This window comes from Lissotriton helveticus, chromosome 8 (assembly GCF_964261635.1).
Source record: "Lissotriton helveticus chromosome 8, aLisHel1.1, whole genome shotgun sequence".
NCBI lineage: Eukaryota > Metazoa > Chordata > Amphibia > Caudata > Salamandridae > Lissotriton > Lissotriton helveticus.
The window spans coordinates 61,267,697-61,292,762 of record NC_136069.1 but is presented as its reverse complement, the minus strand read 5'-3'; the positions used below and the strand labels follow the sequence as shown (position 1 = coordinate 61,292,762).

The 25,066-nt window shown below is 45.3% G+C and overlaps 1 protein-coding gene across 1 annotated transcript in view; it reads right to left on the bottom strand.

Annotated features, from left to right (window-relative positions):
• The window catches only part of LOC144772358 (glutamine amidotransferase-like class 1 domain-containing protein 3, mitochondrial), a 92,528-nt gene extending 67,673 nt beyond the window's left edge, over window positions 1-24,855 (bottom strand). The window contains exon 1 of the mRNA XM_078656622.1: window positions 24,672-24,855. Coding sequence (XP_078512748.1) covers window positions 24,672-24,788 — 117 coding nt within the window. The 5' untranslated portion in view covers window positions 24,789-24,855. The remainder of the gene's footprint in view (window positions 1-24,671) is intronic.
• Window positions 24,856-25,066: the final 211 nt, after the last annotated feature.

Genomic DNA, 25,066 nt, shown 5'->3' with positions numbered 1-25,066 from the left:
AACAGCTTCAGCTATAGTCTAGTCTTTATGTCTCCATGCAAGAGAATTACTGTATTAATATTCATAGAAGATTCATAGCCCACGCATTACACGAAGAATATATGCATGCACCAGCCTTAGAGTCAAGTAGCCTCTGCCCTGATAACTTTTAGTTTCTATCAACATGTACTCCAAACACAAGATACCAGATATGCCATAGGTACATGTCGTCCTGACACCGTAGACTTTAGTCTCCTCTTCTAGTGCAGAAGTCATAGCCCCCAGTTCTCCCTGGTAACACGTCATTGCCCGTTTGCGCGCACCACTAGGTTAAAGGTCCCAGCTGCTCTCAGGTAGCCCCCTCCATGTTTCCGCCCACTCATGACATTTCTATGACGTTTCACATCACATGTCTCAGTGCACGCCCTGTACACGCCTTCTTTCCACACCCATGTCTCCATATCTTACGTTTGTCACAAGTTACGCCTACTGTATGTAATGTAATGTTGTACTATATATATGCTGCACTGTCGATGAAATGGTGCAGCTGCCATCCATTCTATTTCCGTGCAGGCTATCCCGTTCCTGTCCCTTCCCTCATGCCTGATTAAAGCCTGTTAGACTCAGATACCTCGAATCCTGTCTCTTATTTATTGAGCTATCTGTTTTATTCAATGTATTCAAAAATAGTACCGGTAATTAATTATTTATTTACCACAAAGGGATCAATGGACCTCAAAGGTCTGTGCCCCTCAAGTTGGTATATAAAGGTAGAGCTCTCACTTTAAAATGGGGCGCTACTAGCACCATGGGTCTCGGGGGGGGGGGGGGATCGGAGCGACCTGGCACATCCTAGAAGAAAAAGAAGTACAGTTGCAACAGCCTGTGCACGAGTGGACACTTAGCTCTATATGCAGAAGAATCAGCGACCTCGATTGCAGCGTCTACTCACGCCCTCAGTGCTCTCGACCCGCTGCAAACCTGGTTGTGGCCTCAAAACCGGACCCCGTGGATGGAAAGCCGGGGCCGGTAACCTGGTTCTTAAAGGGATCAGTCGCGTGTGCGACCTGTTTCCGGGTGGGCGTGTCCCGCCGCAAACGAGGCTAGGGACGCACCCGCCCACCCCGGAAGGCTCGGTCTCAGTTGAAAACGAGGCTTGGTTGCCGTCATTGTCTTTCGGACAGGGTCCATCGATATTATAATGATGAATGGACGATACTAATGGAACTGATTATATTGCCGCGCTTGTGCCAAATGTGGAAAATACAAAAGCGCTAATTTATTATTTGAAGTTATTTTTAATTTTTGAATGTTAAAATTCGCTCCATTAATCTTTGGGCAGTAGTACAAATAAACCTGTCATGTCAGGAAGGCTAAGAGCTCGACCTGGGAGCAGACTACCAGGCTCAAAGTGTCAGAACGGCACTGATTCGGTATAGGACCAGGCTCCGAGTGTCAGAACTGCACTGATTCGGTATAGGTAGCTGTGGGGTGAGAGGGTCAGAGTATCAGGTAATGCAATCGCAGGTTCATTACAGGTAAACAATGCCCAGCACTGCTTAGGGTAGTTGATCAGAAGTAGTGATATCACTGTGGGCAGTATTCTCAAGATAGTATTGAGCTCCAAGGGATGTCATCATTCAGCCCATTTACATTGCTGCCCAAACGATACACCCAACGTTGCTCTTTTTCAAAAAGTCTGCTGGTTATGTTGGTTGAACCACTCACCACTTCGATTACCGTCCACCTCATATCATTCGGAGTGTGGTTTCTGTCCAAAAAGTGGCGGCTCAATTTCGTGGTCAGTTTTTTACATCTGACATTGCTCCGATGCTCGCAGATACGTTGTTTTATTTTACGCGTTGTCATACCAACATAGCGTTGTTGGCAGGGACACGTAATCAGGTACACCACATTCATGGTGTTACAATTTGTATGCTCTCTTTGGGTCCATATTTTTCCAGCTTCAAGCGATAGAGTTTTGGTAGCTTCGGTCAGGTGGCAAACACTGCAGTTAGAGCACGGGTAATGCCCTACAACTTTGGGCATACCCCAAGCACCTGTGATTGTAGGTGTAGATTCGGGGGGTTTTCCCTTGGGACGAGTGTGCACCAAGGCATCTCTTAGGCTCCGTCCTTTTTTAAAAGAGAATAGAGGTTTCTCCCAATTTTCTTTGTAGGAGGTCAGTATGTTCCAATGCTTGTTGATGGATTTTTTCATCATATTGGAGAGGCTGCTGTACGTGGTAACACACGTGAGGGGTATTGATTCAGGGTTGGTGACTTTGTCCTCTAGCAGGGCCTCTCTTGGTTGATTCCTCGCTCTTTTGAAGCCTTTGGTCAGGATAGGTGCTGGATAGCCTCTGTCTTTCAATTTTCCAGTAAGACTTAGGGACTGTTCTTTGAAGTCCGAAAGGGAGGTGCAGTTGCGCCTCAGTCTGAGATATTGCCCGTAGGGGAGGTTCTCCTTCAGCGGGCGGGGATGGAAGCTGCTGAACTCCAGGAGGTTGTTTTTAGCAGTGGGCTTATGATGGGTCTTAGTCCTGAGACCAGCTCCTTGCACCGAAATTACAACATCGAGGAAGACTATCTCCGATCTGCTCTTGGTATTTGTAAACCGCAGATTGCGGTCTAGAGTGTTGATCCAAACTAGGAAGAGTTCAAGATCGGTGTCACTCCCAGTCCATAGTAGTAGGATGTCATCTATGTAGCGCTTCCACAGGAGCATTGATGACGAAAAAGATTGGGAGGTCGGTAGGATGTATTTTGCCTCAAAATCAGCTACATAAAGCCCCGCCACGCTTGGAGCAAAAATGCTGCCCATGGAGGTACCCGAGCACTGGAGATAAAGCCTGTCTTTAAAAGAAAAAAAGTTTTCTTTTAGGGCAATCGTGGCACACTCGATGACGAAGGCTTTGGGTGTTTGATGATCCCATTCGATGGAGTCTAATGATTCTGCCAGGACTCTAATCGTGTCGTCCTGAGGGATACTCGTATACAGACTTTCAACGTCCAGAGTAACAAGAGTGACTGAGTTTTCAGGAAAGGTTACATCCGATAATAGGCGTAAGAGGCTTTTAGTATCCTTGAGGTAAGTTGGGGTGGACTGTACCAAAGGTTTCAGAAAATAGTCACAAAATTGGGATAGGGGCTCAAGGAGAGATCCTATCCCCGAGACAATGGGACGGCCTGGTGGTGGCAGTCTGTTTTTGTGCATTTTCGGTAACGTGTAGAAATATGGTATAACACTGTTGGTGTTCCTCAGAAATGCAGCCTCGTTTTTGGACAAATGTCCTTCTTCCTCAGCCTGTTGGACAAGGGTCGTGATTCTACTAGCGAGGATTGCAGTGGGGTCTACTGTTAATGGGGTGTAGTTACGGGTGTCCCCAAGTAGTTGATTGCATGTTCTCTCATAGTCGACAGTGTCTTGGATGACGATGCCCCCGCCTTTGTCGGCCGGCTTGATGGTAATCGTACTGTCATTTTGTAGTTGTTGCAGTGCTTGATATTCAGCAGTGCTGAAGTTACCGAAAACTGTGGGGTTTTCACAGGACTCTAAGTCTTTGAATACAGCCTGCTCGAAGGTTGTGATTGCTGCAGGTGTAGTGTGTGGAGGGGGGGTGAAGGTTGAACATGGTCTCAAACCTGTATCACCGTTTCTTGTGGCCTCGTTTGGGTCATCCTTTCCTTCGAAAAAAGCTTTTAGTTTAAGTTTCCGAAAAAAACCGGCAAGTTCACAGTGAAGCTTGAACTTGTCAGGTCTGGCTTTGGGAACAAAACCCAAGCCTTTCATAAGCACCTGGATTTCAGTAGATGTAAGTTCTTTGGTAGAGAGGTTGGTCACTAGGCTCACATCCCGCTCGTTCCTGGTTGTTGGTTGCTGCGAGTGTGATTCGCTACAGAGTCGTCCTCCTCCCAGCTTACTCGGTTGTTGCCTCTCCTCTTTCCTCTGCCTCTCCTGCCGCTCTCTAAAAAAGGCTGCCTGTATTGGTTCTGGAAATTAGGTGGGGGCATGAAACCTGGATTCCAGCCCATAAAAGGAAACTGAGGCTGCTGAAAAGCATAGGGATTGTGGCCCATCATCATTTGTGGCGGTTGCCATTGCTGGTGTTGACCTTGATTCCCTTGTCTGCCTCTTGAATTTCTATTTCCACGATTACCTCTTCCCTTTGCTTGTTTGAATGAGCTATTGCTCGATTCACTGCTGTTAGATGAATCATCATCAGAGTGGTCAGATTTGTTAGTATTTCGAGTAGGTGGGGTAAAAGTGGGAGCAGAATAGGGATACACCTTTTCAAAATCAAACTTTTTTTGGTCTTTTTGTAGTTTGGTTGCTTTCGACTGCATCAAATTGTCTTTGTACTCGTTGAGTTCTTTGTTGAGTTCATCCAACCGGTTTTTAAAACCAGTAATAGTAGCTCTAAAGTTTGTTTCAGTTTCCCTAATTTCCACCATTAGCGCTTCAGAAAGTCTAAGTGCTGTTTTGATTATTAGGACTAGCCAGTTGCGTGTGCAATGCCAGGCGATCATGGCCCAGTCTTTACGGAAGGTTGCATCATTAAGGAAGATGCGAGGGGCATTAGTGACTAGCAGACCTTTAGGTGCCGAGTTTGACATGAGATATTGTTTTAGGATGGTTCCATGAAGAATGGTGCGGATATGCTCTCTTTTCTTCTCTGTGAGATTTTCCCATTCAGTAGTGTTAGCTATTGCCTGTGATATTTGTGGATCTGCAAATATTGCCGTGTCCGACATCAGTTCCTCTATTTCTGATTCGGAATATGTCAGGCCCATGTTCGCCATGGTGGAGTAGTTAAAGTGAGGAGAAAGGAGTGTCAATTTAAAACCCGGCAACGAAGGGGATTTTCTTGCCAGTAGTAAAACCAAAAACTCTCACAGCTGTGCGCTGCTATAATACTTGACAACAAAGGGAGAGGTAGGGAAAAGGAGACACTCTCTCAGTCCCCAATCAATTGCACATAAGCAAGAAAAGAGAGGTCAGATCAATCTCTGGTCAATCTTTGAGAAATCTCTAAAGACCACAAGTCATGGAGTCAAAACAAGGTTAACACACCCGATTTGGGTGGTAAAGAAAGCCCTCACACACCGACCTAGTAAGTGTCATGCTTCATCATCGGGCCCCACCAAAGAGGCCGAGTGCCTCTTTGGTGTGCTACGACGCCAGAAAGACTGCGGAGCTGGTTGTGTGTGGAGAGGGCGTGCTCTAGAATACAGTGAAGTTTTAAAAGTGCCTTAAAAAGGGTATCAAAAACAAATTTTAATGAGTGATCCCTAAGGCACAAAACAAAGAGTATTAAGTGTCTGTATTTAGTTGCCAAGGTTCAGGGTTGGTTAAATACAGGATATACTCAAATCAATCTTAGTCAACATGTTTCAGCCATAAGGGTGGTTTTTATTTACCAAGGCATTCGTCAGGACTAAACCCCGGCGGTATGGGCTCTCTAATCACCCACCCTAACCTGGGGACGTGAAAGTGAAAATTATAAAGGTGAAAAAAGTGCTTAAAAATGTGGGAAGAGTGATTTACTCATTCCAAAAATACTCCATAAAATTTGGAGTGTCACAGCACCTGTAAAGTGAAGAACATAGACAAACAGAAGACAAACATAAACATTATTAATATGAGCCTTTCTGAATTTTCATAGTGCTCCATGATATGTGGCTCAAGTGGTGTTCCCAAAGTAAACAACGATTTTAAGCACCATCCAGATAGCCCCTAGAGGATGATAGCAAATAACTCTGGGAAGTGACGTGCTAGAGGTGTACTATTTACAAAAAACGATTTATAATGGGGGGATTTAAAAACACAAATGCGTGTACTCCTTATGAAGGGATCAATGGACCTCAAAGGTCTGTGCCCCTCAAGTTGGTATATAAAGGTAGAGCTCTCACTTTAAAATGGGGCGCTACTAGCACCATGGGTCTCGGGAGGGGATTGGAGCGACCTGGCACATCCTAGAAGAAAAAGAAGTACAGTTGCAACAGCCTGTGCACGAGTGGACACTTAGCTCTATATGCAGAAGAATCAGCGACCTCGATTGCAGCGTCTACTCACGCCCTCAGTGCTCTCGACCCGCTGCAAACCTGGTTGTGGCCTCAAAACCAGACGCCGTGGATGGAAAGCCGGGGCCGGTAACCTGGTTCTTAAAGGGATCAGTCGCGTGTGCGACCTGTTTCCGGGTGGGCGTGTCCCGCCGCAAACGAGGCTAGGGACGCACCCGCCCACCCCGGAAGGCTCGGTCTCAGTTGAAAACGAGGCTTGGTTGCCGTCATTGTCTTTCGGACAGGGTCCATCGATATTATAATGATGAATGGACGATACTAATGGAACTGATTATATTGCCGCGCTTGTGCCAAATGTGGAAAATACAAAAGCGCTAATTTATTATTTGAAGTTATTTTTAATTTTTGAATGTTAAAATTCGCTCCATTAATCTTTGGGCAGTAGTACAAATAAACCTGTCATGTCAGGAAGGCTAAGAGCTCGACCTGGGAGCAGACTACCAGGCTCAAAGTGTCAGAACGGCACTGATTCGGTATAGGACCAGGCTCCGAGTGTCAGAACTGCACTGATTCGGTATAGGTAGCTGTGGGGTGAGAGGGTCAGAGTATCAGGTAATGCAATTGCAGGTTCATTACAGGTAAACAATGCCCAGCACTGCTTAGGGTAGTTGATCAGAAGTAGTGATATCACTGTGGGCAGTATTCTCAAGATAGTATTGAGCTCCAAGGGATGTCATCATTCAGCCCATTTACATTGGTGCCCAAACGATACACCCAACGTTGCTCTTTTTCAAAAAGTCTGCTGGTTATGTTGGTTGAACCACTCACCACTTCGATTACCGTCCACCTCATATCATTCGGAGTGTGGTTTCTGTCCAAAAAGTGGCGGCTCAATTTCGTGGTCAGTTTTTTACATCTGACATTGCTCCGATGCTCGCAGATACGTTGTTTTATTTTACGCGTTGTCATACCAACATAGCGTTGTTGGCAGGGACACGTAATCAGGTACACCACATTCATGGTGTTACAATTTGTATGCTCTCTTTGGGTCCATATTTTTCCAGCTTCAAGCGATAGAGTTTTGGTAGCTTCGGTCAGGTGGCAAACACTACAGTTAGAGCACGGGTAATGCCCTACAACTTTGGGCATACCCCAAGCACCTGTGATTGTAGGTGTAGATTCGGGGGGTTTTCCCTTGGGACGAGTGTGCACCAAGGCATCTCTTAGGCTCCGTCCTTTTTTAAAAGAGAATAGAGGTTTCTCCCAATTTTCTTTGTAGGAGGTCAGTATGTTCCAATGCTTGTTGATGGATTTTTTCATCATATTGGAGAGGCTGCTGTACGTGGTAACACACGTGAGGGGTATTGATTCAGTGTTTGTGACTTTGTCCTCTAGCAGGGCCTCTCTTGGTTGATTCTTCGCTCTTTTGAAGCCTTTGGTCAGGATAGGTGCTGGATAGCCTCTGTCTTTCAATTTTCCAGTAAGACTTAGGGACTGTTCTTTGAAGTCCGAAAGGGAGGTGCAGTTGCGCCTCAGTCTGAGATATTGCCCATAGGGGAGGTTCTCCTTCAGTGGGCGGGGATGGAAGCTGCTGAACTCCAGGAGGTTGTTTTTAGCAGTGGGCTTATGATGGGTCTTAGTCCTGAGACCAGCTCCTTGCACCGAAATTACAACATCGAGGAAGACTATCTCCGATCTGCTCTTGGTATTTGTAAACCGCAGATTGCGGTCTAGAGTGTTGATCCAAACTAGGAAGAGTTCAAGATCGGTGTCACTCCCAGTCCATAGTAGTAGGATGTCATCTATGTAGCGCTTCCACAGGAGCATTGATGACGAAAAAGATTGGGAGGTCGGTAGGATGTATTTTGCCTCAAAATCAGCTACATAAAGCCCCGCCACGCTTGGAGCAAAAATGCTGCCCATGGAGGTACCCGAGCACTGGAGATAAAGCCTGTCTTTAAAAGAAAAAAAGTTTTCTTTTAGGGCAATCGTGGCACACTCGATGACGAAGGCTTTGGGTGTTTGATGATCCCATTCGATGGAGTCTAATGATTCTGCCAGGACTCTAATCGTGTCGTCCTGAGGGATACTCGTATACAGACTTTCAACGTCCAGAGTAACAAGAGTGACTGAGTTTTCAGGAAAGGTTACATCCGATAATAGGCGTAAGAGGCTTTTAGTATCCTTGAGGTAAGTTGGGGTGGACTGTACCAAAGGTTTCAGAAAATAGTCACAAAATTGGGATAGGGGCTCAAGGAGAGATCCTATCCCCGAGACAATGGGACGGCCTGGTGGTGGCAGTCTGTTTTTGTGCATTTTCGGTAACGTGTAGAAATATGGTATAACACTGTTGGTGTTCCTCAGAAATGCAGCCTCGTTTTTGGACAAATGTCCTTCTTCCTCAGCCTGTTGGACAAGGGTCGTGATTCTACTAGCGAGGACTGCAGTGGGGTCTACTGTTAATGGGGTGTAGTTACGGGTGTCCCCAAGTAGTTGATTGCATGTTCTCTCATAGTCGACAGTGTCTTGGATGACGATGCCCCCGCCTTTGTCGGCCGGCTTGATGGTAATCGTACTGTCATTTTGTAGTTGTTGCAGTGCTTGATATTCAGCAGTGCTGAAGTTACCGAAAACTGTGGGGTTTTCACAGGACTCTAAGTCTTTGAATACAGCCTGCTCGAAGGTTGCGATTGCTGCAGGTGTAGTGTGTGGAGGGGGGTGAAGGTTGAACATGGTCTCAAACCTGTATCACCGTTTCTTGTGGCCTCGTTTGGGTCATCCTTTCCTTCGAAAAAAGCTTTTAGTTTAAGTTTCCGAAAAAAACCGGCAAGTTCACAGTGAAGCTTGAACTTGTCAGGTCTGGCTTTGGGAACAAAACCCAAGCCTTTCTCAAGCACCTGGATTTCAGTAGATGTAAGTTCTTTGGTAGAGAGGTTGGTCACTAGGCTCACATCCCGCTCGTTCCTGGTTGTTGGTTGCTGCGAGTGTGTGTGTTAACCTTGTTTTGACTCCATGACTTGTGGTCTTTAGAGATTTCTCAAAGATTGACCAGAGATTGATCTGACCTCTCTTTTCTTGCTTAGGTGCAATTGATTGGGGACTGAGAGAGTGTCTCCTTTTCCCTACCTCTCCCTTTGTTGTCAAGTATTATAGCAGCGCACAGCTGTGAGAGTTGTTGGTTTTACTACTGGCAAGAAAATCCCCTTCGTTGCCGGGTTTTAAATTGACACTCCTTTCTCCTCACTTTAACTACTCCACCATGGCGAACATGGGCCTGACATATTCCGAATCAGAAATAGAGGAACTGATGTCGGACACGGCAATATTTGCAGATCCACAAATATCACAGGCAATAGCTAACACTACTGAATGGGAAAATCTCACAGAGAAGAAAAGAGAGCATATCCGCACCATTCTTCATGGAACCATCCTAAAACAATATCTCGTGTCAAACTCGGCACCTAAAGGTCTGCTAGTCACTAATGCCCCTCGCATCTTCCTTAATGATGCAACCTTCCGTAAAGACTGGGCCATGATCGCCTGGCATTGCACACGCGACTGGCTAGTCCTAATAATCAAAACAGCACTTAGACTTTCTGAAGCGCTAATGGTGGAAATTAGGGAAACTGAAACAAACTTTAGAGCTACTATTACTGGTTTTAAAAAACGGTTGGATGAACTCAACAAAGAACTCAACGAGTACAAAGACAATTTGATGCAGTTGAAAGCAACCAAACTACAAAAAGACAAAAAAAAGTTTGATTTTGAAAAGGTGTATCCCTATTCTGCTCCCACTTTTACCCCACCTACTCGAAATACTAACAAATCTGACCACTCTGATGATGATTCATCTAACAGCAGTGGATCGAGCAATAGCTCATTCAAACAAGCAAAGGGAAGAGGTAATCGTGGAAATAGAAATTCAAGAGGCAGACAAGGGAATCAAGGTCAACACCAGCAATGGCAACCGCCACAAATGATGATGGGCCACAATCCCTATGCTTTTCAGCAGCCTCAGTTTCCTTTTATGGGCTGGAATCCAGGTTTCATGCCCCCACCTAATTTCCAGAACCAATACAGGCAGCCTTTTTTAGAGAGCGGCAGGAGAGGCAGAGGAAAGAGGAGAGGCAACAACCGAGTAAGCTGGGAGGAGGACGACTCTGTAGCGAATCACACTCGCAGCAACCAACAACCAGGAACGAGCGGGATGTGAGCCTAGTGACCAACCTCTCTACCAAAGAACTTACATCTACTGAAATCCAGGTGCTTGAGAAAGGCTTGGGTTTTGTTCCCAAAGCCAGACCTGACAAGTTCAAGCTTCACTGTGAACTTGCCGTTTTTTTTCGGAAACTTAAACTAAAAGCTTTTTTCGAAGGAAAGGATGACCCAAACGAGGCCACAAGAAACGGTGATACAGGTTTGAGACCATGTTCAACCTTCACCCCCCCTCCACACACTACACCTGCAGCAATCACAACCTTCGAGCAGGCTGTATTCAAAGACTTAGAGTCCTGTGAAGACCCCACAGTTTTCGGTAACTTCAGCACTGCTGAATATCAAGCACTGCAACAACTACAAAATGACAGTACGATTACCATCAAGCCGGCCGACAAAGGCGGGGGCATCGTCATCCAAGACACTGTCGACTATGAGAGAACATGCAATCAACTACTTGGGGACACCCGTAACTACACCCCATTAACAGTAGACCCCACTGCAGTCCTCGCTAGTAGAATCACGACCCTTGTCCAACAGGCTGAGGAAGAAGGACATTTGTCCAAAAACGAGGCTGCATTTCTGAGGAACACCAACAGTGTTATACCATATTTCTACACGTTACCGAAAATGCACAAAAACAGACTGCCACCACCAGGCCGTCCCATTGTCTCGGGGATAGGATCTCTCCTTGAGCCCCTATCCCAATTTTGTGACTATTTTCTGAAACCTTTGGTACAGTCCACCCCAACTTACCTCAAGGATACTAAAAGCCTCTTACGCCTATTATCGGATGTAACCTTTCCTGAAAACTCAGTCACTCTTGTTAATCTGGACGTTGAAAGTCTGTATACGAGTATCCCTCAGGACGACACGATTAGAGTCCTGGCAGAATCCTTAGACTCCATCGAATGGGATCATCAAACACCCAAAGCCTTCGTCATCGAGTCTGCCACGATTGCCCTAAAAGAAAACTTTTTTTCTTTTAAAGACAGGCTTTATCTCCAGTGCTCGGGTACCTCCATGGGCAGCATTTTTGCTCCAAGCGTGGCGGGGCTTTATGTAGCTGATTTTGAGGCAAAATACATCCTACCGACCTCCCAATCTTTTTCGTCATCAATGCTCCTGTGGAAGTGCTACATAGATGACATCCTACTACTATGGACTGGGAGTGACACCGATCTTGAACTCTTCCTAGTTTGGATCAACACTCTAGACCGCAATCTGCGGTTTACAAATACCAAGAGCAGATCGGAGATAGTCTTCCTCGATGTTGTAATTTCGGTGCAAGGAGCTGGTCTCAGGACTAAGACCCATCATAAGCCCACTGCTAAAAACAACCTCCTGGAGTTCAGCAGCTTCCATCCCCGCCCGCTGAAGGAGAACCTCCCCTACGGGCAATATCTCAGACTGAGGCGCAACTGCACCTCCCTTTCGGACTTCAAAGAACAGTCCCTAAGTCTTACTGGAAAATTGAAAGACAGAGGCTATCCAGCACCTATCCTGACCAAAGGCTTCAAAAGAGCGAGGAATCAACCAAGAGAGGCCCTGCTAGAGGACAAAGTCACCAACCCTGAATCAATACCCCTCACGTGTGTTACCACGTACAGCAGCCTCTCCAATATGATGAAAAAATCCATCAACAAGCATTGGAACATACTGACCTCCTACAAAGAAAATTGGGAGAAACCTCTATTCTCTTTTAAAAAAGGACGGAGCCTAAGAGATGCCTTGGTGCACACTCGTCCCAAGGGAAAACCCCCCGAATCTACACCTACAATCACAGGTGCTTGGGGTATGCCCAAAGTTGTAGGGCATTACCCGTGCTCTAACTGTAGTGTTTGCCACCTGACCGAAGCTACCAAAACTCTATCGCTTGAAGCTGGAAAAATATGGACCCAAAGAGAGCATACAAATTGTAACACCATGAATGTGGTGTACCTGATTACGTGTCCCTGCCAACAACGCTATGTTGGTATGACAACGCGTAAAATAAAACAACGTATCTGCGAGCATCGGAGCAATGTCAGATAAAAAAAACTGACCACGAAATTGAGCCGCCACTTTTTGGACAGAAACCACACTCCGAATGATATGAGGTGGACGGTAATCGAAGTGGTGAGTGGTTCAACCAACATAACCAGCAGACTTTTTGAAAAAGAGCAACGTTGGGTGTATCGTTTGGGCACCAATGTAAATGGGCTGAATGATGACATCCCTTGGAGCTCAATACTATCTTGAGAATACTGCCCACAGTGATATCACTACTTCTGATCAACTACCCTAAGCAGTGCTGGGCATTGTTTACCTGTATTGAACCTGCGATTGCATTACCTGATACTCTGACCCTCTCACCCCACAGCTACCTATACCGAATCAGTGCAGTTCTGACACTCGGAGCCTGGTCCTATACCGAATCAGTGCCGTTCTGACACTTTGAGCCTGGTAGTCTGCTCCCAGGTCGAGCTCTTAGCCTTCCTGACATGACAGGTTCATTTGTACTACTGCCCAAAGATTAATGGAGCGAATTTTAACATTCAAAAATTAAAAATAACTTCAAATAATAAATTAGCGCTTTTGTATTTTCCACATTTGGCACAAGCGCGGCAATATAATCAGTTCCATTAGTATCGTCCATTCATCATTATAATATCGATGGACCCTGTCCGAAAGACAATGACGGCAACCAAGCCTCGTTTTCAACTGAGACCGAGCCTTCCGGGGTGGGCGGGTGCGTCCCTAGCCTCGTTTGCGGCGGGACACGCCCACCCGGAAACAGGTCGCACACGCGACTGATCCCTTTAAGAACCAGGTTACCGGCCTCGGCTTTCCATCCACGGGGTCCGGTTTTGAGGCCACAACCAGGTTTGCAGCGGGTCGAGAGCACTGAGGGCGTGAGTAGACGCTGCAATCGAGGTCGCTGATTCTTCTGCATATAGAGCTAAGTGTCCACTCGTGCACAGGCTGTTGCAACTGTACTTCTTTTTCTTCTAGGATGTGCCAGGTCGCTCCGATCCCCTCCCGAGACCCATGGTGCTAGTAGCGCCCCATTTTAAAGTGAGAGCTCTACCTTTATATACCAACTTGAGGGGCACAGACCTTTGAGGTCCATTGATCCCTTCATAAGGAGTACACGCATTTGTGTTTTTAAATCCCCCCATTATAAATCGTTTTTTGTAAATAGTACACCTCTAGCACGTCACTTCCCAGAGTTATTTGCTATCATCCTCTAGGGGCTATCTGGATTGTGCTTAAAATCGTTGTTTACTTTGGGAACACCACTTGAGCCACATATCATGGAGCACTATGAAAATTCAGAAAGGCTCATATTAATAATGTTTATGTTTGTCTTCTGTTTGTCTATGTTCTTCACTTTACAGGTGCTGTGACACTCCAAAATTTATGGAGTATTTTTGGAATGAGTAAATCACTCTTCCCACATTTTTAAGCACTTTTTTCACCTTTATAATTTTCACTTTCACGTCCCCAGGTTAGGGTGGGTGATTAGAGAGCCCATACCGCCGGGGTTTAGTCCGGACGAATGCCTTGGTAAATAAAAACCACCCTTATGGCAGAAACATGTTGACTAAGATTGATTTGAGTATATCCTGTATTTAACCAACCCTGAACCTTGGCAACTAAGTACAGACACTTAATACTCTTTGTTTTGTGCCTTAGGGATCACTCATTAAAATTTGTTTTTGATACCCTTTTTAAGGCACTTTTAAAACTTCACTGTATTCTAGAGCACGCCCTCTCCACACACAACCAGCTCCGCAGTCTTTCTGGCGTCGTAGCACACCAAAGAGGCACTCGGCCTCTTTGGTGGGGCCCGATGATGAAGCATGACACTGACTAGGTCGGTGTGTGAGGGCTTTCTTTACCACCCAAATCGGGTGTGTTAACCTTGTTTTGACTCCATGACTTGTGGTCTTTAGAGATCCTTCAGTTACCTGGCCAGCACTCGTTTCTTTCTCTCCTCTCAAAATCCTGTTTAGACTTTAAAGGCATGCAAAACTATTTACACCACTAATTCATCAGACCACATAACTAGGCCTGATAGCTGTGACTGGCTGTCTAAAACAGACTCAATATCCACTCACCATGACACAAATGTTTTAGAAGCAGAACTCTGCAGGTACAAGGCTCCTCCCTAGGGAACTTGCAACAGCACATCTTTACCCCAGATACGACCTGGTGATTCTGCATGAACTTACAACTCCAACTACCTCACTGAAACATCATTTTTTGAATCGCCTGCAACAGCACATGTGCCTCCTGGGCAAGTGCCCTCACTTGTGAGGCATATTAAGTAAGACAAGGGGCTTGCAGCTCACCCATTGCTTACCATTTGTTGGCTTCTTTGTCATTCTTATTTGCTGCCTTGTAATTGGTCAGCATTCACCATCATCACAACCTCTTCTTCCCAAAAATGCATGGAAGATGTACAGATTGCTTCAGCTTTATTGCTGATCGAGTTTTTAAATTCTTTTTAGCCTCATGTTGTTTCTTCCATCTCCCACTGCAAGACCTAAAAGGCACTATGACGTGGCCAGCACTGGCTGCACCCAACATAGCGCTTTTTGTTTTCTAACCTTCCCGTTGCCAATTACCACCCTGCCTCCTGTTCCTCATGCCCCTTGAACTGCTGTCCATGTTGCCCACCCGCCATAGGGGTGAAAAAGCATTATGAAGCGACCAGCTCTTTTTTCCGCCCTTATTTTATAATACACTACTTTATAATCCTATGTCTAAAACACACCGTGCCTGCACCTGTTTTGCACGCCGTGTTTACGGTCCCAATTCATCCATGTGCTATGTTGAGCTAAAGATTCAAATTTGAAATAATCCCTCGTTAAATTACTGCCAGAAAGATTTATTGTTGCCCAGAGTCCATTGCAAACAGGCCTCTTTCTTTCGGCCCGCATGGTGTTCATCAAACTCCTACTCCGGACATATGGCACTGGATGGGTGATGGAAGTGGGAGCCTAGCAAATAAAATATTTGAGGCTGTATAGTAATATTCTTGCTACAGATTAATGTATTATCATATTTGCCTTTTCGAGTTCAAAGTCAACCCTGGTTGCGAGGGCCTGTTACAGTTTCTTATAAATAACATGTTCTTACCCTAAGAATTGTCTGTCCTGAAATGTTTGGAAGTGTCATCTTTTGCATCCTCGGGAACAACAAGGACGATAAAAGGCCTATTCCTGCCCCTCGCCACAACCCCTTCCAAGTGGTAATCACCCATCTGTCTGCCTGGGAGTACAGTGTTTAACTGGGTAAAATTTGTTTTTTAGCTGCAAATGGGCTGCTATTACGCGTTGTAACTAATTTGCCGGTTCGCTTTCTGAACTGAGTTGGAATTGATTTGTCATCCTTATGTTTAAAAATGAGAGCATGTGGTAGGAATATGGTGCAAAAATAACAAACACTCTTTTAAAACCGGAAAAACAAATGATAACTGCGAATGTCATTTTGTCATATATGTGCAAGTGTAAGACATAACTGGAGGAATGGGAATTTACGTTTACCTAAAGTTGAAAATTTTGCCATGCCCTGCTTCATCCTACAATAGCAAATGTCGAAAAACTCAATACATTAACCTCCTCTCAAAGATAATTTGTCTTAAAATTGAGCCCCGATAAGCTAGCTGGCCTTCTAGTCTTTCTTTTCCTAGATGCTCTTAAACTCTGAAACTAAACCAAGTTTCCTTGATTCTGCATCCTTCCTTCTCACTAGCTCACATTTCCCACCAGTGAAAAGACTTGGGGAATATTAATAGTTGGAAAATGTTAAATAAAGTGCTGGGAGGTCAAAAGTTACGTATCATTCTCTGCCCGTGCAACCACTTTTAAATCACTTGTGTGGTGCACATGGAACCTCAATATGGTGCCTTACTGTGCGATTGATTATTTCCAGGGAGGCTGGTATTTAAAAATGAGTGCTCTTGTTGGAAACTGATCTTGGAGGTGAGTGCCACCAATGCCAATGTCTACTAACTTGGATGCCAGCACCGTCCTAACCTGCACGTATTATGCACTGATCAACATACCTGTGTTCTAGAAATCCAGTCCCTTCTTTTGCAGAGGTGAGAGCTACTAAATCTGACATTTTTATGGAATTAACCTGTGCCTCAATTTTCTTAGTGTCAGGAAACTGTTGCTCTTTTAGGCCATACTTAGTTAGGTCTTGCCTGCGACAGGGCATTATTTATTATTATTTATTGTACTTGTAGAGCGCGCTATCACCTCAAGAGGCATCTTGGCGCTGGCAGTAGCAAAAGCAGAGAGGAAGGGCAGTTGGAGACGGCTGAAGATTAAGGCAAGCGTGGAAAAAGCCAAGTTTGTAGCTGCCTTCTAAAAGCAGGCAGGTAATCAATCTGCCTAAGTTCCATGGGCAAAGAATTCCACAGCTTAGCCGCAGCCACCCTAAATGATCTGCCTCCAGCTCTAGATCTTTTAAACCTAGGGACAGCCACCACCCTGGACAGGGAGGAGCGCAGATTACGGGCCGGTACATACCATGAAAACATCCGTTGAAGGCAAGCCGGGCCCAGCCCATGAAGGGCTTTGAAGGTCAGACACAAGGACTTAAAGGTCACCCTCTCCCTCACTGGGAGCCAATGTAGCTGCGCCAAAGCCATATCAGAAGAGGATCTCGGAGGCCAACCTAAGGCCAGTTTGGCAGCTGCAGACTTAAGTCTCTGAAGCCTATCCAAAAGATAGCTCGGAGACTCCAGCAGAAGGGCGTTGCAGTAGTCTAACCTGCTTAGCACAGTGCAACGTACCACCTCTATCCGTGCGTAGGTGGTAACAGGGGCATGCACAGCACATGTCATCTTGCTTCGGAGAGATACTGTTTTCTACAAGGGGTTTGAAGCCTGATCACTATTAACCATTCAAGTGCTTCATTGTCACTCTCATTTGCTGTCTCCTGATTGGGCAGCGTGTGTCAGCTTCACTTCCTCTTCTTTCATCTGGAGCATGGACCAAGTACTGGCTGCTTCATATTGTTTAGGGTCCTTCCACTGCTGGCCCTTTGATTGGGGTACTATTCTTCTTCCTAGCTAGTGCAGTCATGGTTGCAGCTTATTCCCTTCCATTCCCCCACCCCGTTGCCTCTTAAACCTCCTGTTGCTTCTTCCCTCTCACCCCCCTTCCCTCATATTGTCCATGATCCCTCTTAGCCCTTCTGTTGTCTGTGTTGCTCTCCACTCCCAACTATCAGTAGAACAAATGGGCTATGACGCGGCCAGCACTGGCCGCGTCATAGCACCTTTAAAAAAATCTTTCTGTGTCTTAGCTTAGTTTTTTTTTTACATAACTTTTAGCCACGCTTTTCTACAACATGGCTAAAAGACATTGGCAAAGTCATAAACTCTCACATACGCAAGATCGATTGCCTTTGACAATGCTTGTTTACTGCTGCATCCAGCTTTCTCTAGCGTATCCCTGCCTGCATTTAATCACTCTGAAACTGCATCTTAGGTAAAACTACCCACCTGCTACAGAGTGGCTTACAATAAACTGCAGAGCTTAAGTGAGGTCGGTAGGTAACTCAATTTGGTTAAAATATGTTCATTAAAACTTATGTTGCTCCAAACACATTGCCAACTATTTCCCTTATTCGAAAGATATTCATAGAAAAGTGGTAAGATGGAGGAGGCTCCCTATCTCCATGTGATTGATGCCACAATTTGTTTTACAACAAAACCAGATGCCATCAAATCAAGGGACGTTCTGAGACCCCTATTACTGATGATTGTGGATGTTGTAAGTTTGGATGAGCAGATATGCTATTTACTTTTCACAAGGGGACCCTTTAGAACATTCACTGTTACTACACGTTTACACGAATTGGGTATTCTTGACATAATCTCGTCACTCTCCTTCGATGCTTTTCATCACACTAATGGATCTTATTTTAAATGTGACGAGAAAGGGGAGATATCTTTAAGAACATGGAGGATCAGTCTCAGTAAACCAGATAACGGGGCAGACTTTGTTGGTTCAAGCCTTGAGGCGGTATGCTGCTCTTTGTTTTGCTGTTGTTCCCCCTGTCCCACAGAGCTATGTATTTAGTATGGCACAAATGCATCACCATCAAACTATCATCTGAAGTTAATAATACAAAATCCACACTGAATGGGACGATATTTTTGGTAGTGATATTTACGAAACCAGATTTCTGAGAGACAATATTTGCCTATGAATAGATAGTGTGATATACAACTATATATTTAGTGACCTGTAGCCCTACCTAGGTCAATGTAGGTAACTTCCTGTCGATACTCTTTCAATGATCTAAAATGCTCTGAGGCTACATGAAGGGGTTTGCAGGAATTCAAAAATATACAATAACAATATTACACATTGTAAACACAGAATACTTCAGAGGGCTATGATTGATATGCACATACCTAAGCTGTCCTCTCTTGACCCACAGCTATGGACGGAAGTAGTGATTCTCTTGGTGTAGTACTCAATGAGCATTCTGTGAGTAAGAATATCACCTGGGTTGGTACCTTTGCTCATTTTTGGAACATCAGTCCAAAGAGTCATCTGATCTCTTTTGATGGAGAGAGCAAAATCTTCCTATTACGACTCAATGTGCCACTTCAATTTAAGAGGCCCTGGAGCTGAGCAAGATTACACCTATCATTTCTGATATCCAGTTCACAGGAACTGTGATCAAATTCATAATTAATAGAGGAGGTTGCAGAATATAAAAATTATATGTATTTATTGTGTGCAGATCAGTCCAAAGGGGTTGCTGTGGTGGTATGATCCCTGCCACGCATAACAAGTACCATGGTGTCGGTATTAATGACAATGCCACAGGGCGTACAATCCCCAGGAAAGCAGCAATTCAGTTTCTCCAAGCTATCTCACTGCACAAAGTATACCTCTCTGTGGTTACCGGTCAGGCGCCATACACTTTACCCCTTGATGTCATGAAGATGTATGGATCTGACTCAAGTACATTTAATGTTATATAATTTCTGCAGGGAGGTGTGCAGTCAGGGGGTCGGTGTTCTTTAGTCAATATTCTACAGGTTGTGGGTTACAGGAATTTGAGTGAACACATACATCTTGTGCAATAAATATATGTTTAGTGCAGCTCTTGTGTAGTGTACTATTAAAGTGGGTAACAGTGACACCTGTTATTTGCTGCATTTACAAATGGAAGAAGTATGACAGGAATCACTATATGAAAACTTTTATAATTGTTATATGTGTCTAGGCTATGTACAGTACAGTGAAGAGCAGAGGTCCAGGGCTGGGGTATGTGAGAGGTTTCTGATGATGAGGGTGTAAAAGAAAGGGAGTCAGTGGGGTAAGAGGTGGAACATGCGTTACAATAATGGGAAAAGAAGGTAAAGTGGAATGAAATTCAAGACAAAAAGCAAGGCAGCAAAATGATACAGAGAATTAGGTAAAAAGAGAAAAAGAAACAAATAAAAGAGGGGCAGGAGGAAAGGAGAAAAAAACACACACAGAGAGCAAACGAGTCACAGGGAACCCCATGGTATTGGGGAAAGTGAAACTGAGAAAAAAAGTGGGTTTGGTAAATGGAAAGTAAAGAGGAGAGGAAGTAGCAACAAGCATTTGCAATGCAATAGGTCTCGCATTAGTAAAGTTTGAGCTATTGGTATTGTAAATGACACATTTTTTATTTATGTGTTGGTTTTGAAAATAGCAAAATTAATAGCTTTGTCATGTACAATGCCAATAGTTATAACTTTCGCAAATGTGACACCTATAGCATTTGTAATGCAATATGTGTTGTATTTACGTGACTTAGATGTAATGATATTACAAATAACAATGGCTTTTATTTTATTTTATTCTTAAATAAAAGTTATTGTAATATATAATGGCAATAGCTTAAACTTTTGTAAATAACTTTTGTGAAGATTATGTTCAGTGTATTTTATTGTGACGAAAATCCAAGAACAGAAGTGAAATATTAACATCTTTTTGTGACATTTGTAATAAAGCTTGAAACATTGAGAGAACATATTTGAACTAGTTGTTGTTGAATGGTTGCACAGATTGATGCTGCGGTGGCGCTGAGTGATGTTGTGGTGGCAACGAGTGATGCTGAGGTAACGCATAGTGATGTTGTGGTGCCCCTGAGTGATGCTGTGGTGGTGCTGAGTGATTCTGTGGTGATGCGATAGATAGAGTGAGGGCGATAGATAGATATACAGATAAATAGAGTGAGGGCGATCGATAGATAGAGTGATGGCGATAGATAGAGTGAGTGCGATAGATAGACAGATAGAGTGAGTGAGGGCGATAGAGTGAGGGCGATAGATAGAGTGAGGGCGATAGATAGATAGATAAATAGAGTGAGGGCGATAGATAGATATAGTGAGGCGATAGATAGATAGCTAGTGAGATAGAGTAAGAGCGATAGATAGAGTGAGGGCAATAGATAGCTAGAGTGAGGGCGATAGATAGATAGAGAGATAGAGTGAGGGCGATAGAGAGATAGAGTAAGGGCGATAGATAGATAGTGAGGGCTATAGATACATAGATAGAGAGTGAGGGCGATAGATAGATAGAGTGAGGGTGATAGATAAATAGATAGATAGAGTGAGGGTGATAGATAAATAGATAGATAGAGTGAGGGCGATAGATAGATAGATAGATAGATAGCGATAGATAAATCGATAGATAGATAGAGCGAGGGCGATAGATAGAGTGAGGGCGATAGATAGACAGATAGAGTGAGAACGATAGATAGAGTTAGGGTGATAGATAGATAGATAGATGGATAGATAGATAGATAGAGTGAGGGTGATAGCTAGCTAGATAGAGTGAGGGCGATAGATAGATAGATAGATAGATAGATAGATAGATAGATAGATAGATAGATAGATAGATAGATAGAGGGCGATAGACAGATAGATAGATAGATAGAGGGTGATAGACAGATAGATAGATAGATAGAGTGAGTGCAATAGTTAGATAGAGTGAGGGCGATAGACAGATAGAGTGAGGGCGGTAGATAGAGAGATAGATAGATAGATAGATAGATAGATAGATAGATAGATAGATAGATAGATAGATAGACAGATAGATAGATAGATAGATAGATAGATAGATAGATAGATAGATAGATAGATAGACAGATAGAAAGATAAAATGAGGGAGATAGATAGATAGACAGATAGATAGACAGATAGAGTGAGGACGATAGATAGGGTGAGGGCGATAGATAGATAGGTAGATGGATAGATAAGATAGAGTGAGGGCGATAGATAGAGTGAGGGCGATAGATAGATAGATAGACAGATAGATAGATAGATAGATAGATAGATAGATGTGTGTGTGGTTGTGGTTGTGTGTGGTTGTGTGTGTGGTTGTGTGTGTGGTGTGTTTGGGGTTGTGTGTGTGTAGTGTTTGGGGTTGTGTGTGTGGTTGTGGGGTTTTGTGTGTGGTTGTGGGGTTGTGTGTGTGGTTGTGTGGTTGAGTGTGGTTGTGTGCTTGCTTGTGTGTGTGCTTGTGGTTGTGTGTGTGTGGTTTGTGTGTGTGTGGTTGTATGTGTGGGGGGTGTGTGTGTGTGTGGTGTTGTGTGTGTGGGGGTGTGTGTGTGGGGCGTTGTGTGTGTGGGGGGTTGTGTGTGGGGTTGTGTGTGGGGTTGTGTGTGTGTGTGTGTAGAGTTGTGTGGGGTTGTGTGTGTGTCTGGGGTTGTGTGTGTGGGGGGTTTGTGTGTGGGGTTGTGTTTGGGGGGTTTGTGTGTGTGGGGGTGTTGTGTGTGTGGGGTTGTGTATGGGGTTGTGTGTGGGGGGTTGTGTGTGGGGTTGTGTCTGTGTGTGTGGTTGTGTGTGTGTGGGGTTGTGCATGTGGGGGTTTGTGTGTTTGGTGGGGTTGTGTGTGTGGGGGTGTGTGTGGGGGGGGTTGTGTGTGGAGTTGTGTGTGTGTGGCGTTGTGTGTGGGGGGGGGTTGTGTGTGTGAGTGGAGTTGTGTGGGATTGTGTGTGTCTGTGGTTGTGTGTGTGTGGGGGGTTGTGTGTGGGGGGGTTGTGTGTATGGGGACGTTGTGTGTGGGTGTGTGTGTGTGCATGCGGGTTTGTGTGTGGGGGGGGTTGTGTGTGTGGGGTTGTGTGTTTGTGGTTGTGTGTGTTTGGTTATGTGTGTGTGTGGCAGAGTTAATTACACTCTTTCACACGCTCAAATTCCTCAATTGATAGTTCTGTAGAAAGATGAAAATACATTCTTAGAAAAAGCCACATTATCCGGAGTAACCTATGAGCAAATCTCGTTTCCAAATACACAAATAAAAAGCAAATCGAGAGTGAAACTATTTAAAGTCGTACAAACAGTTCTGTGACAATTAAGGGAACAAGGGGCAAGGATGTGAGCATTGGTTAAAGGCCAGATCTACCGAATTTGGAACTGGGAGACCCTGTTCGAGTTTCGGCGTCGGCTCATCATCATCTGATTGTGGGCAAATCACTAAACTGCCCGAGCCTCAAACAAAAGGATGTGTCCTTGTGTCATGTAACTGGTGCTTGTGTGAAGCGCTCGAATACCTTCGGGTCGAATTTGCTTTACATAAAACTGCAAAAAAACAGGCCAAACTATTTCTTTGTTTAAATCCCAAAATGAGGGGAGAGAGAGCATGTGTATTTGTGTGTGTGTGAGATTAGTTGGTGGAAAAATACACTAAGCCAGAATGTTCTACATTCCTTGCGATGTTTCATGGAACATTGCCAAAAGATGATGTCACTTCCTTGAAAGTTACAGCAGTTTCATTGCTATCATTCTATTTGTCCTGCCTCATACATTTCTAGGCCCGCTTCTGAGATTGCCCTTTAAGGGCTGTGGCATGGGTGACCAGCCTGCCGTTTCTGCTAGTGCCGGGCCTCACATTGCATCACATATTCGGCCAAAACCGCAGTGTAATTAAATGAAGCATGTTCTACTCATGGAGTTCGCACAGATCACTGCAAGGCCTTCTCTGGTATGTGATGCCGGATCAGCGCGGGAGATGTGTGCCATAGCTTCCAATGAGTTTCACAATTCACTGTAAACACATGTTAACGAAATGTGAGCATACTTCGCAATGAGGGCACTGGTGTACCTTTGCAGTGACGATGGCCACATCTGCTCTGCACTACGCTGTGGCCATATCTCAAAATAAAGGATGCTCACATTTCCAGACTTGGAGCCTGATGTACCAAACATGTTTCCCCAAAATACAGGCTTCGCGGGAGCTGTGCATCTATAATAGGCCTGCGTGGCTGCAGGCAGAATACAATTAGCCGTGCACTGTGCAGTTGAAATCCCGGGGGCGGGGGCACTCTAATTACCGGGCCCGTGTGCACGGGCACCAGAGCTGCTAACGAACCCTACGAGGGGCTCCAGTTCCGAGGCGCTAATGAGGCCACTGTGTGCAGAGAGTGGCACTCCAGGACGGCCACTGTGCAGACATCCTCGGGGGCGCACAGTGCGACACACGGCGGGAAAAATGGTTTGGGGCAAGGACCAGGCGCTATAGGGCTTCAAAAGCAAACAGAATATGGATAATTGTGACAAAAAGTGACGTAGTGCTACTTGGGTAAAAGCGTCAGGGGGTCCAAAGGGTACACGGACCAGAAGAATAAGGCACATAAGTAGAAAAAAAAAAACATGAGCCAGGGAGCATAGCAGAGGGGAACAGAGAATGGCGGTCATGGAGCATGGAGAGTAGGCGCTATAAAGACCAGGAAGTAAAGTGGGGTCCACAGGTGCGAAGCAGCATAGGAACAATCGGAGCAGAGGGTGGGGCAGGGGAGCCAGTCCGCATAGGCAGAAGGAAACAAAAGGACAAAGAGGAAAGGCGACCTGAGATCATGGGACCCAAGCAGCGGGGGGACGAAGGACGGCGACTGCTTTAAGGTGTAGGGCACAATTACAAATAGGCAGATGCTTCCGGAAGCATAGGATTAATGGACACAAGCGCACAGAGGGAAAGGCATCGGGGACAAGGAAACACAGGAGGCACCGTGACATGCTGGCTGGAATAACAACAAGCAAAACAAGTTAAACAGGTTTTAAAAGGAGACACGGCCTCCGGCCGTGAAACTGAAAGTAGGACCGGGCGGCCGTGAATAATTAGGTGGTGACAAATGCGCTGGGAGGGCTGCCTTTGATGTGGTAATGCGAGGCAGGCAGGCAGGCGGCTGGTGGCATTGTGCACGCGCTTTTTAGGGCTTGCGCTTGCGCAATGACCTAAAAAGCACATGCACTCAAAGGAATCGCCAGTGGAATCGCCAGTGGTGGATAAACACTGGATAAGCCCCTATAGAGCTTCCAGCTGTGCACATGTGCACAGCAGGCGAGCCCTAAAGAAGAAAAAAATGAAAAAAGTTTAAGTCAAAAGGGTACTAAAGAGTGTGGGGAGAGCTGTGAGGCAGCTCGATGAAGAAGAGGCAGAGTGGAGACAGGCAGATACTTACAACCGCCACGCGTGGGCCTGGGCTCCGGGGCGTGCTGTGCAGGCCCCGGGGCCCGAGGGCGCAGAAGGGCCCCACCAGGACCCGGGGCCCCAGGGCTCGGACAGCGGCCTGCAGCATGGCTCAGAGTGAGAGGGGGCCGACACCAAGGACAACAGACGCTACGCCACTGGTGTTCCTTGCGCACACAGCGTAGCAAAGTCTCTGACATCCGGACAAAAACCTGCGTTAGCGGCGTATTTTACGCACATACCGTAGCAATGAAACAGCAGGGGACTGCGCCACCTGCTGCTCTTACTCCGTAACAGATCCGCAGTCTCGGTCGGGAAAAAGCTGCGAAATGCGTCCCTTACGCAAGAATCGTAACTTGATAACAGGAGAACCCTGGTATGATCCTG